The sequence below is a fragment of the Cotesia glomerata genome, linkage group LG5, assembly GCF_020080835.1.
Source record: "Cotesia glomerata isolate CgM1 linkage group LG5, MPM_Cglom_v2.3, whole genome shotgun sequence".
NCBI lineage: Eukaryota > Metazoa > Arthropoda > Insecta > Hymenoptera > Braconidae > Cotesia > Cotesia glomerata.
In genome coordinates, this window is record NC_058162.1 from 20,912,977 (window position 1) to 20,929,554 (window position 16,578).

The 16,578-nt window shown below is 26.9% G+C and overlaps 2 protein-coding genes and 1 long non-coding RNA gene across 3 annotated transcripts; 2 read left to right on the plus strand and 1 right to left on the minus strand.

Moving 5' to 3' along the window:
* Positions 1–2,073: 2,073 nt before the first annotated feature.
* LOC123264906 (ribonuclease H1) lies at positions 2,074–8,573 on the plus strand. Its single transcript, XM_044728432.1, has 7 exons — positions 2,074–2,244; positions 2,537–2,778; positions 5,892–6,010; positions 6,077–6,245; positions 7,565–7,714; positions 7,801–8,065; positions 8,140–8,573. The coding sequence occupies exons 2-7, from the start codon at positions 2,672–2,674 to the stop codon at positions 8,221–8,223; spliced, it is 894 nt and encodes a 297-aa protein (XP_044584367.1). The 5' UTR covers positions 2,074–2,244; positions 2,537–2,671; the 3' UTR covers positions 8,224–8,573.
* Positions 8,574–11,880: 3,307 nt separating this feature from the next.
* Positions 11,881–14,169, plus strand: LOC123265933. Its single transcript, XM_044729917.1, has 3 exons — positions 11,881–12,019; positions 13,191–13,937; positions 14,014–14,169. Exons 1-3 carry the CDS (start codon positions 11,945–11,947, stop codon positions 14,161–14,163), a joined length of 972 nt encoding a protein of 323 aa, XP_044585852.1. The 5' UTR covers positions 11,881–11,944; the 3' UTR covers positions 14,164–14,169.
* Positions 13,939–15,147, minus strand: LOC123265934. The gene is made up of 3 exons (XR_006509702.1): positions 14,956–15,147; positions 14,299–14,469; positions 13,939–14,143 (listed from the first exon to the last, which is right to left on the minus strand). It is a non-coding gene; the product is annotated as an uncharacterized LOC123265934 (long non-coding RNA).
* Positions 15,148–16,578: the final 1,431 nt, after the last annotated feature.

Genomic DNA, 16,578 nt, shown 5'->3' on the forward strand with positions numbered 1-16,578 from the left:
CGGGTTCGAATCCCGGTCTGTCCAAATGATTTTTTCCGTTTTTCATACATTATCCATCGGAAAATTCCGATGAAACTCGCAAAATATTCCTGGAAAGCTCCACAAAAACTCGGTGAAGACGCCGACTAAACTCGACAGAAAATCCGAAAAAACACTGATAAAGCTCAGGGAAAACTTTATAAGAACACCAGCAAAACTCCAACCAAACTCCGTAGCGATACCAATTAAACACCAAGTAACCCCTATCGTCTTTATGTGTCACAACTGCACACAATACTCCGAGTTTACTCCCCATATACGCCGGCTATATTCCGCTGTTACGCTGAATTTCGGACGAGTTTCTACAGAGTTTTATCGGTGGCACCGAAACCGCTAGGGTATTTATTTATATAGAATATAAAATTTTTACTTTGATTTTTATTTTGTTTTTAGGAAAAAAATTTTTAATTGAAACCTAAATTATTAATTTTTTTTTAATGTAGAAATTTTTCAAGCGCTCTTTTTGACACTAGAAAAACATGATGAAACTGCGCTAACATTACTTATCAGAATAGAACTGTTTCTTTTCTGCATCAGAGAAATAGATCTTTCTTCTTCTTTTAATTATGGAACACCAAATTCTATTCAAACTCTCCGAAGTAAAATTAAGAGTTATTTGATTAGACAGAGACCAGGTATTTGAACTGATGATGAAAAATTATGTCACAGAGATTTATCTAAACCTATTTTGAAAGAATAAAATGTTCAAAGAAGTTTTGAGAGTGATCAGCTGGACCCCAGATAGTTTTTTGATAAAATACGTCGTTGATCGTTGCAAACGGCAGTTCAAACATTTTGTTCATCATTTTATTGATCCTGAAGCTGAAAATTATGAATTACTTAATTTGAATATCAATTGCGCTCATCTAGAAAGTTTTGATCGGCAAAATTTTTTATACGTCCTTCTGCAAATGCCTATAAAAACTTTTTTTTGCCAATCTAATTGCAAACATATTATAAGCTGAAAACTGAAGAATAAATTTTGTAAACTTAAAAAAGTATGTCTCAAATTATATTCTCTTTGGCGTTCTAAGAACTTGAAAATTTTGTGATCTGAAACCAAAAGTGCGTATAAATTTTTTTTTCTAGTTGTTTGTCAATTATATTCTCAGTTGAAATGGTGATTCATTTCTAAGCTTGATGACCTACTCGAATTAATGGCCACGATTGTATATATTATATACATATGTTTATAAGCTTTTGAACTATGTTTTTTTCTGAATCAACTTGACGAGTTGAGTCAATAAATCAAAAAATTTTTAAAAAGTTTCATCATGAGGAAAAATGCAATTGTAAAATTTCTATGGAATCTACTAATTACACTTTTAGAAAATACCTGTCTCTCTTTCCCTATTATTTTAGACTTATGAAAAGTAATCCATTGTCTCACTGAAGTTTTGAAAAATAAGCTACTTATTATTCTATCTTATTATCCAATCATTATCACTTTTCATTAAAACTATCTAAACTTAATATCTATTTTTAGACGTAAGGAGCTTTTTAACATCCGAATGTCTCCGAATTTTTCTTCGGGAGTTTCCCATAATTTGCTCTGGGTTTTTCATACTTCTTGAAACGAAAATTAAGTTAGCCAACATCTAAAAATAATAATAAAGTTTAGCCGACATTTTTGATTTTTTGATTTTGCTTAATTTATCAAATTAGAACTAAAAAATATTTTTTTTTAATTGCACTTGTAGTTTTTTAAATTTTTTACATGTAAATTTTTTTGTAATAATTTTTTTATTGAAAAAATTGTTACAAAAAAATAAAAAAAAAATTTACATGTAAAAAATTTAAAAAACTACAAGTGCAATTTTTTTAAATAATTTTTTTTGGTTATTATTTAATTAATGAAAAAAAATAAAAATTACTAAACGTCTGCTAATTCCGATATCATCTTCTTTATATTTACAGTACAAATCATTTCATCATATTTTTGATTTTCCCGCTCCCGTAGATTATTCTATTGCTATTATTATTATTATATTTCATTGAAGTTTCCGACATCATGTACAGAGAGCATTGCAATCAACCTTTCGGACGTAAAAAAAATTTTGTAATAAAAAAGATAAACATATGATTTGGACAAAACACTTGCGATAAACAAAAGCAATGTCATGAAAATTAATATTCAAATATAAATACATTTGATTATGACTATTTCAAAGAATAGTGAATACGAATCTGTCATTTAATTTGAAAGTAAGTATTTAGTTTTTATAATTTTAGATATTATTGAAAATATTGAATATCCAACCATTTTTGTGATTATCAAATTGGGTTAAATATTTTATAAACAATATAATCGCACGTGTAATTATGAATATAAAGAAAATTGCTTTTCTTATAATTTCTATTTTCTAAATATTTAATTCATTAAATAATAATACAATACTGTTGGATATCTAGTGCTTTCGGTATTATTCTAGTCGTGAGGCCTTATATAATATTTTTTATTTTATATTTTATATTTTATATTTTATATTTCCCGTAGGTTCCTTCCGAGAACTGAAGAAGTACATGGATGAAAACTAAAAGTGCCTAAGAAAAGGTCTTTGTTTGTTTTTTAAAGAGGGGAAGGGATTTTTAAGTACGCAGTAAACAAGATTAGTATAACCGTCTTTCGCCCATGAAAGGACGTTTCTCTGTGCTACGCACTTTTTATTTAGGTTTATCCGGGAACATGAGTTACTACGCAGTTGCTAAAGGACGCAATCCAGGAGTTTATCATTCTTGGTAATTATTAACAATTTTTAAAATAGTTGACAATTTTTTCTTTTTATTTGTAAGATAATTTATGAAAATTAAGTTAGCCGATATTTAAAAATTTTTACAATTTTTTTTTATTGAAAAAATTAATACAAAAAAATAAGAATAAATTTTCATTTGTAAAAAACTTGAAAACTATAAGTGCATTTTTTAAAAAATATTTTTTTTTTCTAATTTAATTATTGGAAAATCAAAAAATTAAAAACGTCGGCTAACTTCAGTATTATGATAATTTTGCTACGTATCTGTACGTGTTTATAAGATTTTTTTGACACGTGCGTTTTTATTGAGAATTTTTTTTTTTTTTTTTTTTTAAGGGGGTATTCTAGTCTAGAATTTTGAAAAAAATGAAAAAATTTTTTTTTCATAATTCGATAGTTTATATATTCAAAAATATCTCCCTGAAAGGATTTTTCAAAATTCAAATTATTTTCAAAGTTACAGCCGTTTTAGTGTCGTGACAACTAGACCGGGTTGAGCGGACGACTGCAACAATAGACTACGGGCGGTCCGGGCTATCTGAGTATGAATAGCTTTCTTTCTTTCTTGTCATATACTTTTAGTTTACTATATCAATAGTCTAAAGGTCATTGTAACGTATTAGACAAGAATCTATACTCAATTTGTTTTTAGTTTGAGTTAGTTCCATGTAAACCTCGAAGCTGTGAAGAAGTATAAGTAAGTGAGAAGTTACGCGTGCATTCTTGTGATATTCTTTTTAAATCAAAGTGAATATTTGCTGATTCTTCTAATATGGATAGAAAAGGTTCGAGGAAAAGTCCTCATCGTCCAGGCAAACCAAGAAAACGGAAGTTCAGCGGTAATCAACATACTTTGGAAGAAGATTTATCTTTTACTAGTGCATCAGCTGCAAAATTGAAGAGTTCAAATAACGATGAAATTCTCATTGACTATAATTTTGGTTATTGTATATTGGAATTCTGTTCTGTTTTTTCATCTCTTGCACTAATGATAATATGTGCTACATGTAAGCAAAAAATGTCATTTTCTCGGACAGCTGCACGAGGACTAGGATTTAAAATTGGAGTACAATGTGGCTGCAAAGATACACGTTATATTCAGTCATGCCCATTTGTAAATAAAGCATTTGAAATAAATCGTCGGATCGTTACTGCTATGAGGCTCATTGGAGTTGGGAGAAAAGGTATCAATATATTCTGTAGTATTATGGATATTGGACACGGTTTGGCTATTGGTACATACTATAATTGTCTTGATAATTTACATTTGGTTGCGTCAACTATTTATAACATGATAATTTTTAAAGCTGTGAAAGAAGAGAATGAATTAATTACAGCATCAGATTCGAATGCGGACCCTACACATTTTACAGTTTCCGGCGATGGAACGTGGAAGAAGAGAGGGTTCAATTCACTTTTTGGAGTCACTACACTTGTAGGTAAATACAGTAAGAAAGTTATAGACACAGTCGTGAAGTCCAGTTTTTGCCAAGGGTGCAATTATTAGGAGAATAAAAAAAAAGACGACATCAGTGCTTATGAAGACTGGTATAACGAACACGAAGATTCTTGCGCAATAAATCATCAAGGAAGTGCTGGGAAGATGGAAGTTGACGCAGTGGTGGAAATGTTTAGCAGATCCGAAGAAAAGCATGTAGTAAAATATGTGAAGTATATTGGAGATGGCGACTCAAAGACTTTTAAAGGTATTCTTAATATAGATCCTTACAAAAGTAACCCTGTTGTTATTAAAAAAGAATGTGTTGAACACGTCCAAAAACGTATGGGATCGCGTCTCCGGAAGGCAATAAAAGAAAATAGTGGAATTGGTGGTAAGGGTGCTAAAAGTAAGGTTTTAAAAGTTATGAAACCTATTTACGAATGCTTATCAGATGATTCTGTATTAGAACGTTGTTTGGGCAGCGAAACTCAAAATAACAACGAGTCACTTAACTCTTTAATATGGACATTTGCACCCAAACATATCTATCCCGGGTTCCAGACAATTGAGATTGCTAATTGTTTAGCAGTTTGCATTTTCAATTAAGGCTTTTATCCTATTTTACAAATAATGAGTCTAATGGGAATAAAAATAGGTCTAGAATCCCATGGGTTTGCTGTTAGGCGCAACGCAGTAAGGATTGAACGGTCTGAGGTTCGAGCTTCAGATGCTTCAAAAGAGGAAAGAACTGCTCGTTATACAGAGAGAAATGCTGAAAACAGTCAATATGAAGTAGAGGAAGGCCCAATGTATGAAGCTGGGATGGCTGATTAAGAGAATGTAAGTTATACGTACTATTTTATCAGTTACGCTGCCTGAAACTGAACGTTAAACTTTAAACGCGTTTTTCTCGAAACTACTTTTTTCGATACGGTGATGCAGATATCTTAGGTTCTAATCAGCCGATTTACTTGAAATTTAGCATGAATATTCTTCAATTATCTCGCTTTCGCACTAACCAATAAAAATTTCAAATTTCAAATTTGTAATATTTTTAAAAAATTGGAGGAAGTTGAAAAATGAGTAAAAAAATCGACTTCTATTTTTAAACAGCCGCCATTTTGTGAAAAAAAAATTTTTTTTTCAAGTTTTGTTGGTTTGTGCGACAATGACATTTGTACTGATCAATAATTTGGCATTGTTTTTTTTTTCAGATGGATACAAAGGGAGAAATCCTTTTCACGAGGACACGGCTTTTTTTTTTTTTCTCTACTTCATGGACTTATATCTTATTGAAAATTTATTTTTTTTTTTTGAAATGTATTTTTGTGTATTCTTGAAATATCAATAAAGAAATGATAAAAAATTGTATGGTAAAAATATTAACTGCTTCTTTTATATTAATTGCCAAAAAACGCTCGAAATTCAGACCTCTAGACTAGAATACCCCCTTAATGATACAGAAATTAGCAGACGTCCGATAATTTTTATAGAAATACGGATCGAATAACTGATGATGAAAAATTTAATAAGTGATAAAAAGTTTGGAATTTTTAATATCATTCTTAAAAAAATTAAAAAAAAATTTTAGATATTTATTTATTATCATGTATAACTTAAAGTATCATAGAAAAAACTAAAATAATTAAATTTTCCAGGGACGATTGTAAAAATGAAGTGAATAAATATCCCGGGGCTGTATTCAAAAAATTTGCTAGCGCAGACGAAGCTGAGTCGTTCATAGCAGAACGCAGTGGTTCAAGTTACAGTTACAAGAGTATGTTATATTATTCATTATAAATTAAAAATTTTTTGCTTATTAAAACATAATTATTCTTTAAAGGAAGTTACAGCTCATACAGCAGTGGATATTCATCAAGTTCCAGTGAGAATTCAGTCACAAAATATTTTAAACGTGATTCAAATACTTCTAACAGTAAATATACTAGAGTAAATTATAATAATATGAATTATTCATCAAGCTCAAGCAGTTCGGAATCATATTCCACGGGGTAAATATAATTTTCAGTACTAAAATTGTGATTTTTATTTATTTTAAATTAATATTTTCTATTATAAATAACTTAATCTTGAGAATTTGGACAATAAATGATGTTAAATTATGAGAATTGCAACGTTTCGCTGATTTATTTCAGCTACATCAGGCGAACTGAAAATCAAAAAGTTTTAGGTAATATAAATATTTGACATATAAAACAAAAATAAATGAAATTAACAATAGTTATTCTTATGGTTAACATTCTCGTGTAATTTTTATATATTCAATATATGTGATAGAGTAAAATAGCATTTTCATAATCTCAAACATTTTCACAAATTACAATATTAACAACTTGCTTAGATTCCTCTCAAATACTATTCAACAATAAGTGAATAAAATAAACTGAAATTCAACAACGTCTGTCAATCAAGTGTGTTTAAAACTAACTCACAGGTGAGATAATTTTAATTATTATGGTTGGCCTGATGAAGCTGAAATAAATCAGTTAAACGTTGCAATTTTTATAATTTAACATCTTCATTTATTGTCCACATTCCCAAGATTAAGGGGGATAGTCACTGTGAGGATCGAAAAAATAGGTGATTTTCGGGAATTTTTTAGACTGGGATAATAAAGGAATTTGGGAATCGGGTTTTTTTTTTTTTTTGTATTATAAAGTATACATTGAAGATCATTTTCCTAAATTTTAATTAAAAAATATTTTGTTGCAAAGTTATAAGCATTTTTGTGGAGCACCAAAAAAATTTTCCCCACCACGGTAGGATCTCTAACTCAAAAACAGATTATCTAAAACAAAAAAACCAAACTGCGTTGTAATCTGCATGCATGTGGTTATCGTTCCACGTAAGGGATTTTGAAAATTTGGATTTAAAAAAAATGACATATTAAAAATTTTTTCGTTTTTTCTTCCTCTTTTTTTTTTTAATACAAACAGCCCTAAAAAATCTTAAAAATCAAAATTTTCGAAATCCCCTACGTGCAACTATAGCTACTGAATAGACGAATACGGAAAAAAAAGTTGCGAATTGGTTCATATTTATGCAAATTACAGATCTCATCAGTTAAAAAAAAAAGTAGTTTCGAGAAAAATGCGTTTTCGTCGGAGTCACAAAAATGACATAACTCGAAAAATATTCGGAATTTTCATTTAAAACTCTAGATACATATTTTTGAATGTATAAACTTTGATTTGATAAAAAAAAAAAATTTTTTTTTTTTTGAAATTTCACAGTGGCTATCCCCCTTAAGTTATTTAAAATATTTTTAATATGGACGAGAACTTAAATATTAACTTTTTATTATGTTAAGGTCAAGATCATTTTCATCCTCCAATAATGGTGGGTTTAACAAAGATCGAGACGGTCGTGTAGATATTTATACTGATGGTGCTTGTACTTCCAATGGTTCCAAAAATGCAAGAGCAGGTATCGGCGTTTACTTTGGAGATGATCATCCCTCGTAAGTTATTTTCTTTCACAGTATTAATTATTTTAAATTTAATTGGCTTTTAATTAAAAATCTAATATTTATCTATCGGCAAATAGAAATGTTTCGAAGCCAGTACGAGGTCGGATAACAAACAACAGCGCTGAAATAGAAGCTGTAATCGAAGCAGCGACTGTTGCCAAAAATAATGGCATAAATAAAATAAGAATCAACACTGACTCTCAATTTTTGATAAATTGTCAAACCAAGTGGATGAACAAGTGGAAAGCCACGGGATGGGTAACTTCCAAAAAAGAGCCTGTTTCTAACAGAGAAGAGCTGCAGAAAATGGACCGAGTCCTGTCCGAGCTTGATGTTGAGTTTGTAAGTGATTTTTTTTTTTATACTAATTAATTATATTGTCTGGTTTTTGACTTATCTCAATGTTTATATGATAGAATCACGTTCGAGGACACAAAGGTGTTTATGGAAACGAAATGGCTGATAAGTTAGCCCGAGCTGGTGCCAAACAATCGAAATGATTATATTGTTTACCTTTTTTGTTTTACTACTCTTCGATTTGATTAAAAAAAAAATGAGTCTGAGTTTTACGGAAGAATTTACGAGCCCGTTAATTATTAATCTAAAATTACTATATATTTATAGCAGTGGCATGTGGTCAAATAAATGAATAAATAAATTAACTTTTTAATATTTACCGTAAGAATAAAATCAATTTTTTCACCCAAGTAATTGAAAACAAGTGAGTTATCAGTTTAAAACTAAAAAAATTAAACAATTAAAGGAACAATTGAATACTCGATACTTAAATATCTGTTTTTCTTTAATTATCACGTACTTTAGGTATAAATAATAAATAAAAATACACATAATAAATACGTCCTTATTTATATTCTCTGTTACTGGCGCCTCAAGTCATTATTTAAGTTTAAATAATTAATGATGAATCCATTTAACTATTTGCTGATACTATTTGCAACACTCGCTCATTCACAAGTAAGTGTTTGAATAAATTTATTTTATAAATATTATTTATACTAAAATTTGATTTTGACAGCTTTCGACCGAACGATTGAATGTCACCTGCACTTTTTATGGAACAAAAATAAAATTGACGCAAAGTGAACCGTTCACTGGAGTAATGTACATTAATAAAGATCGCAAAAATATTTGCAAACAAACTTACAAAAATGTTACGACACCGATGTTTAATATAAAACATGATACTTGTTCGACCGTAAATAAAAATGGGTCAACATTTAATTTAATTGTCAAGTCGAATAATAATAAAACTATTGGATACAGTGTTAAATGTTCATTTGTTAATACAACTCAAGTAATTAATTTGAAAAAAAAATTTAAGATTACTTCGAGTGTGAAATTACTTAAAAATTCAACGAAAGCTTCTAATTGTTCGTGGAATTGGTATCTTTATTGGTTTATTTATAATTCATCCAATGAAACCTGTAATTGTAATTGTACAAATTAATATTGTTTACTTTATTAAACATTAAAAAAAATGTTTGTATCTGAATTTTTTAAATCATTATAATCCTTTTCTAAAAAGTTGGTTGGTCGGATGTTTCGTCATTTCCGTAACCTTTTTATTCGGTTTGTTATTGGTCCGTTTTCGTTATGGCGGTTGTTGTAAATAAAAATGGTCGGTTTGGCGGTTTTTTCAAATTTAGTTTTTTTTTTCGTTATTATTTAGTTCATTTTATTTATTTTATCACATATTATTATATTAAACATTATTGTTCAATAAATTTGTTTCTCGATTTATGATTTAAATAAAATTTTCAATAATGTTGAAAAATAAACTTTTTCTTATTTTAATGATAAATAATGAAAGATTAACTGTTTCGCCTATTGGATACTTAATTTTATGTAAAACCATTTACAAAAATTATTATACACATGACCTTATTTATCGATTGTTTGATAATTGATTGGTTGTTTGTCATCTCGAATCTAGGTGGCGCATTATTTTATGTTTATGATACGGAATCAGTTTATTTATTTATTCGATGTTTGTTATTAAATTGTAAAACTTAATCAGCGTTATCATCGTTATTGTTTATCATTTATATCCTAATAGAATTATATTTTTAATTAAAAAATAACTCAATTGTGTGTATTAAAAAATATAATTCAAGCTAATAACGATTTATCGTAAATATTTGGTTATGATATATATTATTTCTTTCATTTTCTAATAAATAAGTTTTACATAAAAAAAAAAAATTACTCGATTTATCTTTAATTAGATGTACGAAAACCGTAAAATTTATTTTGATGAAAAAAAAAAAGTGATATAGTTGAATATTTATTTAAAAACTGGTGATCATGTATTTCTTTTTCAGCCAACCAATTGGGATTTGGAGAGAAAATTTAAAGAGACAATTAATTTTTAAGAGATAACAAAAATAAGAGAAATGATTTTATAATAAGAGTACGTAAGAGCACATAAGAGTACCTAAGAGTACCTAAGAAAATATAAAAGTACCTAAGAGCATATATATAGGAGATTATATTTTTTATTGTTTTAATTTTCAAGAGTATTTCAAAAGTTATCTTGGTGTAATTTAATGTGTCATATTATCAATTTTACATTGATTTTATGTATTGTTTGAGTTTAAGAATTTATTTTTTCTAATTAATTCTGTACTGTTGGTATTATTAATTATTAATCAATAAATCTTTTAAGTTAACTTAATTTCTGGACTTTTCATTTATTTTCTATTTAATAATATTTAATTTTTTTATTAAAAGATAAGTAATGGGGAGAAGAAAAATTATTCGTACTCAATAAATTAAACTCAATGAATAACTGCTTCATACGTTAAAGGATTAACTTTCATTAATGTAAAAAAAGTTTTTTAAAAACTATCAAAATAATTTAAGCAAAACAATAATCATCATTTATCTTATAAGTGAAATTCAGTATCAAGTGCCATAAATATATATCTCATTTTGTAAGTGATTCGTATTTAAGTAGTAATATATCATTTGTGATATTATTTATAATAATATTTAAAATAATTCACTTATAACGAGCATGATAATATATTATTTATTTTTTAATATAAAAATTAAAGTCATAATTATTACTAAAGTTGTCATATTTTTCTAATAAAAACATTAAAAGTTTTGGACATGTCTATCTACACTTAAAAAATTCCTGACAAATTCACTCCCCGTGAATGTAAGGGCCTTGAATCAACGCTGCGTGAATGTAAACGCCCTTGCATTCACGCGGCGTGGATTTATCAGGACTTTTTTATGTGTGAATAGACACTTTTAAATTTAAGTACTTTAAATGATGTTACAACGTAAATTAGGTGATATAATATTTAATATTATACATGAAAAAAAATTTATTATGTTATTTGATTAATTAATTCCTATGAAAATTAAGAATTGAGAAATATATGATTAAGAATTTAATTAAGAATTAAGAAATTAAGAATTTTATAAAAGTACAAAGTTTGTAATTAGAATTAAGGAATATTATGAGTAAAGGAAAAATATCCGTGAGTAAATAAAAGCGAATTTTTTACTACAAGTTATCCTTATCTTTTTTAAATGTTTAGTATAATAATTTTTATGATGTATTCGGGCGCCCGAAGGGCGCAGCGAGAACTACTAATAAATGATAAATTTAATAGTTTTGAAAAATATTTACCTGTTATTTTAACACCTTAATTATTTTAAAAATTATATTTAAGTTTACTAAGGGCCAGTTTTTCAATCCAAGATAAAATTATTATTGCCAGTATATTTATATATATGAAATATATAGATATATTTTATCATTGGATAAAATTTTATCCTGGATTGAAAAACTGGCCCTAAGAAGTTAGATTAAAAATTTTTGTATTATATTAATTTAATTGACGTTGTTCTACTTATAAGAATACTTGAAGAATATTAGTATGTCGTTCAAAAAATATTCCATGCATAAATTATATTTTAATGATGAGCTTCTTTCATTGTTTAATTAAACAGAATTAATCATTAGATATAAATTCTGTTGATAAAAATGACTAATCGTGCAAAAGCAAAAATCTTTTGGTGATTTAAAGCACGAAGATACGTACAAATCTCTTCCGTGCGTGCAGTTATTCAAAATTAAGAATATTATATGTGGTAATCAGGAAACGAGGATAGTATATAAGCCGTGGATCATCTTCAGTTTAGTATATTCGACTAAACCGTTGAACTAAATTAATTAGTCCAATAATGGTTTTCCTAAAAACTTTAATTGTTCTCGCGATCTTGGCTTCTGCTGTCAAAGCTGCTGAAGAAGAAAAAATGGTAAGTGAAAATTTTTAATTAAATCAATTATTAATATTATTATTATTTATTTATTTCAGCCTGACGCCCTAGAAATGAACTTGGTAGAAAAATACATAATTAACATTTCTCTTATTGTCTACATATCATTGCATTACATTATAAACTTCAATTTAAATACTTAATTATTTATTAAGCTTAAAACTAGAACATATATTTTTAATTCTTAAAATACTTAAATTACTTAAATTATTTAAATTCTTAAATTCTTAAGGGCCAGTTTTTCAATCTGCTATAATATATGTATATATTTTAGATACATAGATATTCTGACAATAATAATTATATCTTGGATAAAATTTTATCCCGGATTGAAAAACTGGCCCTAAATGTCTTGTTAAATGTCTTTGTTGATTTACACTTTGAGATTCTTGATGAGATTTAAACACTTACTTCGACTTGCACTGTACTTTTTTAACTATTGACGTTTTTAAAGATATAACACGAAGCTTAGATAGATCTATCTAAGATCCGTGGATATAAGCTCATCCCGATGTTACCCTCATCAAGAGCTTTCATTTAAGTACCCACATGCATTTTGATATATTTTTCATATATAAATATATGAAAAATTGATGTGGGTACTCAAATGAAAGCTCTTGATTAGTGTAATATCGGGATGAGCTTATATCTTTAAAAATGTCAATAGTTCACAAGATACAAGGTCATTTATTAATTATGTAGGGTAGAAGGGTAAGTACCTTTGTGGTCTGTAACATTTATGGCCATTTATTGTTTAAATATACGATAGAAATGAATTTATATTAATAAACCATTACAAACTCAATTTGTTTTAATATAAATTTTTTAAAACTTAACAAAAATATGGTTATAATATTATAATTTTGTATAAATTAATTCAAATGTTAACTGGCCAAAAACGGTACTTCTACCCTATTTAGAGATAAAGCGTTTTCGAATACAGCCTAAATAATTATCATAATAAATTGACTATTGGTTAGAATGATATGAAACCTTGAAAAGGCACAAATTCAAGTCAAGACTTTTCCAATGATACCAAATTTAACCATAAAACTCATTTTATCATATAAATACATAGGCCACAAAATTTTGCTTATTCTCTTAATAATATAGATAATTAATAAGATATATAATTCGTACCTGATTTCAGAATACAACGAAAATAATTGTCCACTGTTCATCAAAAAACGTCAGCGTAAAATACATACCAGAAGCGAATATAGCTGGTAAATTTTATTTTAAAAACTCTACAGATCCGGCGTGTCGAAAAGAATTTTTAAAAGGAGCTGAAGAAACGTTAGAGGTGGATTATGAAACTTGTGTTCCGGACAGGAGTAAAAACTTTAGCATTATTGTCGAGTACGTTAATGAAGCAAATAAAACTAAAAAACTCCGTGGGTCTGGTAGTTGTCATCTGCCACCTGTTCAGAATCTTACATTTTCAAAAGGCCTGACAGTCAAGGCAGCACCACCAGCCAAAAACGATACAAGCGTTGAAGAATCAGATATTGAAATTGAGATGATTCCTATTGAAGTGACGAGTGAATCAGCCCTGAAAGGTGACTTGAAATTACTCAACAGTGAAGACATAGAAGTTGAAGAAGTTACTGCAGGAGACAAGATAAAACTGGAAGTTGAAGTATCAGGATCTCCGGAAATTTTGGATCAGTACAAGAAGATCTTCGTCGAATCATGTGTTATTACTTCGACTAGCAATGAATCAGACAAAGTTGAAATCAATTACAGTTGCAATTCAACTGATCTCGAGATCCCGCAATGGACTGAGAAGGATAAAAAGTTGACTTCTGAGTACACAGCTAAGCAGCTTGGTGAAGACAACATTATTACTATTGACTGCTCAATTACGGCTTGTATTAAAGAAGAGGACTGTCCTAAGGTAAATTTTCCGTTAATTTTTTATATTTTTTAGATCAAGTGCTGTACATGAAAATTAATAGCTTAATTGTTTTCAGCCTGAGTGTCCAGAAAAAACTCCTGCTAGAAAAATTCGTGATGTACTTGGCCGCTTGCTTACTTATAATCTTGACATGGATGATTCCAAATTCGAAACAATTAACGTCAACTCACCACCTTTAACCATCTCTGGAATGAAAGAAAAATAATTTCTTTATTTATAGCAATACAATCGGGGTTATTTTAGTTTCTTTTTTTTTAATATTTTAGATCCCCGTTATTTTAATTTTTTTTGTATTACTTTCAATGTAATTTTATGTAATAATATTGAGTTAATAACTTACCCAAAATAAAATTTATGTTTACTCTTAATATCTTGTTTTAATTATTTAATTAATATTCATCACACAGTCGAACTTCCAGCCTCGTCGGTCTTTCGAGGCACAGATAAATCTCTTAGAATTTTGTAAATGTCTTCTGGAGCAACCCGCAAGTCCAATAACTCACAAATGATTCTGTTAATTAATTGGCATTAGTATAAGGAAATATACACTTTTAATTTAATGATAATGAAATCAGCAGACATCTATTTTTGAAATTTTTATAACTAATCAACTATTTAAAAAAAAATATTATTTCAAATTCGCACTTATAACTTTATAAAATTTCTACAAGTGAAATTTTTTTGCTACATTTTTTTTTATTATAATTTAATTATTATAAAAATCAAAAAAAATTTTAGATATTTTTTAAATTCAGTAGATAAAAACTAATTTAGCAGATATTTGATAATTTTACGAATTTTTGTAACAAATAAATTATGGTAGAAAAAATTAGAAAAAAAATTGAAGTGTAGAAATTTTAAAAAAATAAAAATGCAATATTTTAAAAATAATTTTTTAGAATAAATTTATTTGTTAAAAAAAAATTAAATAATAGTCAAGTGACTGCTAACTTAAATGTCATATTCAGTAGCATAACATTTACGAATATAACCTTACTTTATAACTGCTGGTGATATTTTTAATCCAGTAACTTCTACAAACGAAACGAGCTCCGGTAAATTATCTAATAGTTTAGACATATTTCATTTAATTATTTATTACATTAGACTTTAATTTTACTTAATTAATTAATAATACACGATTTAATTAGTTGTTTTTGTTTATATACAATTTGTTATTTGTTATGCTGGTTTTTGACTAACTTTATCATTGTCAGAATCAGCTGTTGGTAAGAAAAAATCGCAAGTTTTTTTATTGGTTTAAAAATTGACGCTCTTAGTGTTGGAGATAGATAATGATAAGTACTAAAATTAATACTAATGCAACCTTCAACAATTTTTGATTTTATTTATCAATTAAATTACAAGTAAACAAATAATTTTAAAAAACTATGACATTAAAGTTAGCAGTCACTTGATAATTTTTTAATTTTTTTTAACAAACAAATTTGTTCCGAAAAATAATTTTTAAAAAATTGCATTTTTAATTTTTTTAAATTTCTACATGTTAATTTTATTTTCTTTTTTTTTTGGCATAATTTAATAGTTAAAAAAATTATTAAAATTTAATAAATATCTGCTAAATTAATTTTCATAAAAAACTGCACGTTTAATTTTTCAAATTTTCGACACATGAAATTTTTTTCTTTCAATTTTTCAATAAAAAAAATTATAAAAATTAAAAAATAAAATAAGTAGTAGATCCATTTCAAGGTTTCTCAAATTATTATGTAATTACTTAAAAATAAAAAAAATTTTTAATTTGAATTAAATTTTATTTATTTTGTTCTTTTTTTTTTCATTGATAATAAATTTAAAAATTTTTTATTTATATATTACATCAGTATGTTTATTTAAAATAATTACACATAAACGGATTGTAGGATTGAAAACTTTGTTTTGGTCTTGCATTTTTTAAACGGGGAAAAAATATATATTTATATATTTTTTTTTATTTTGTATTTAAGCTTACGTTTTACCTGTAGGTACTTTGGACTACAGAGTCATAATTTTTTTTTATTCATTTAATTTTTATTTTTTATAATCTTCAAAATTTATAAGATTATAAAAAAGTATCTTCAATCTTACTCTTTATTGTAAGATAATTTATTTAATTATGAATAACTAACACTTATACAGAGAATTATCGATTTTTAAAAATATACTAAAGTTTACAAAAGTTTTATTAAAATCTAATTACCATCGACAATTCCATTTAATCGTTTTTTTTTTTTTTTTTTTTTTTTTCTTTATACTTCTTACAAATATTTTTTAATTACTATATTCAAAGTTGGTAACAAATGTTATTAATATTGAGATAATAATAAATAAAACTAAAATGAAAGTTTTTTTTTAAATCGTTTTTAAAAGCACATGAGCTTCTAAGATAAGTCTCATCGCTGAATTTATCAGCCTCAAAAAAATGCTAGATCATACTTTTTTTTTTACATTTTAACTTAAAGAATTAATAATAATAACCATTAACAAATAAAAATTACTTTACAATAAAAATAAAAATTATAAACAGAAACTTGCTAGTATAAATTTTGAGGCTGCATTAATTTATCCAAATTAAAATTAATAATATTGTTTGTTAATACAATTATTAAAAAAATAATAA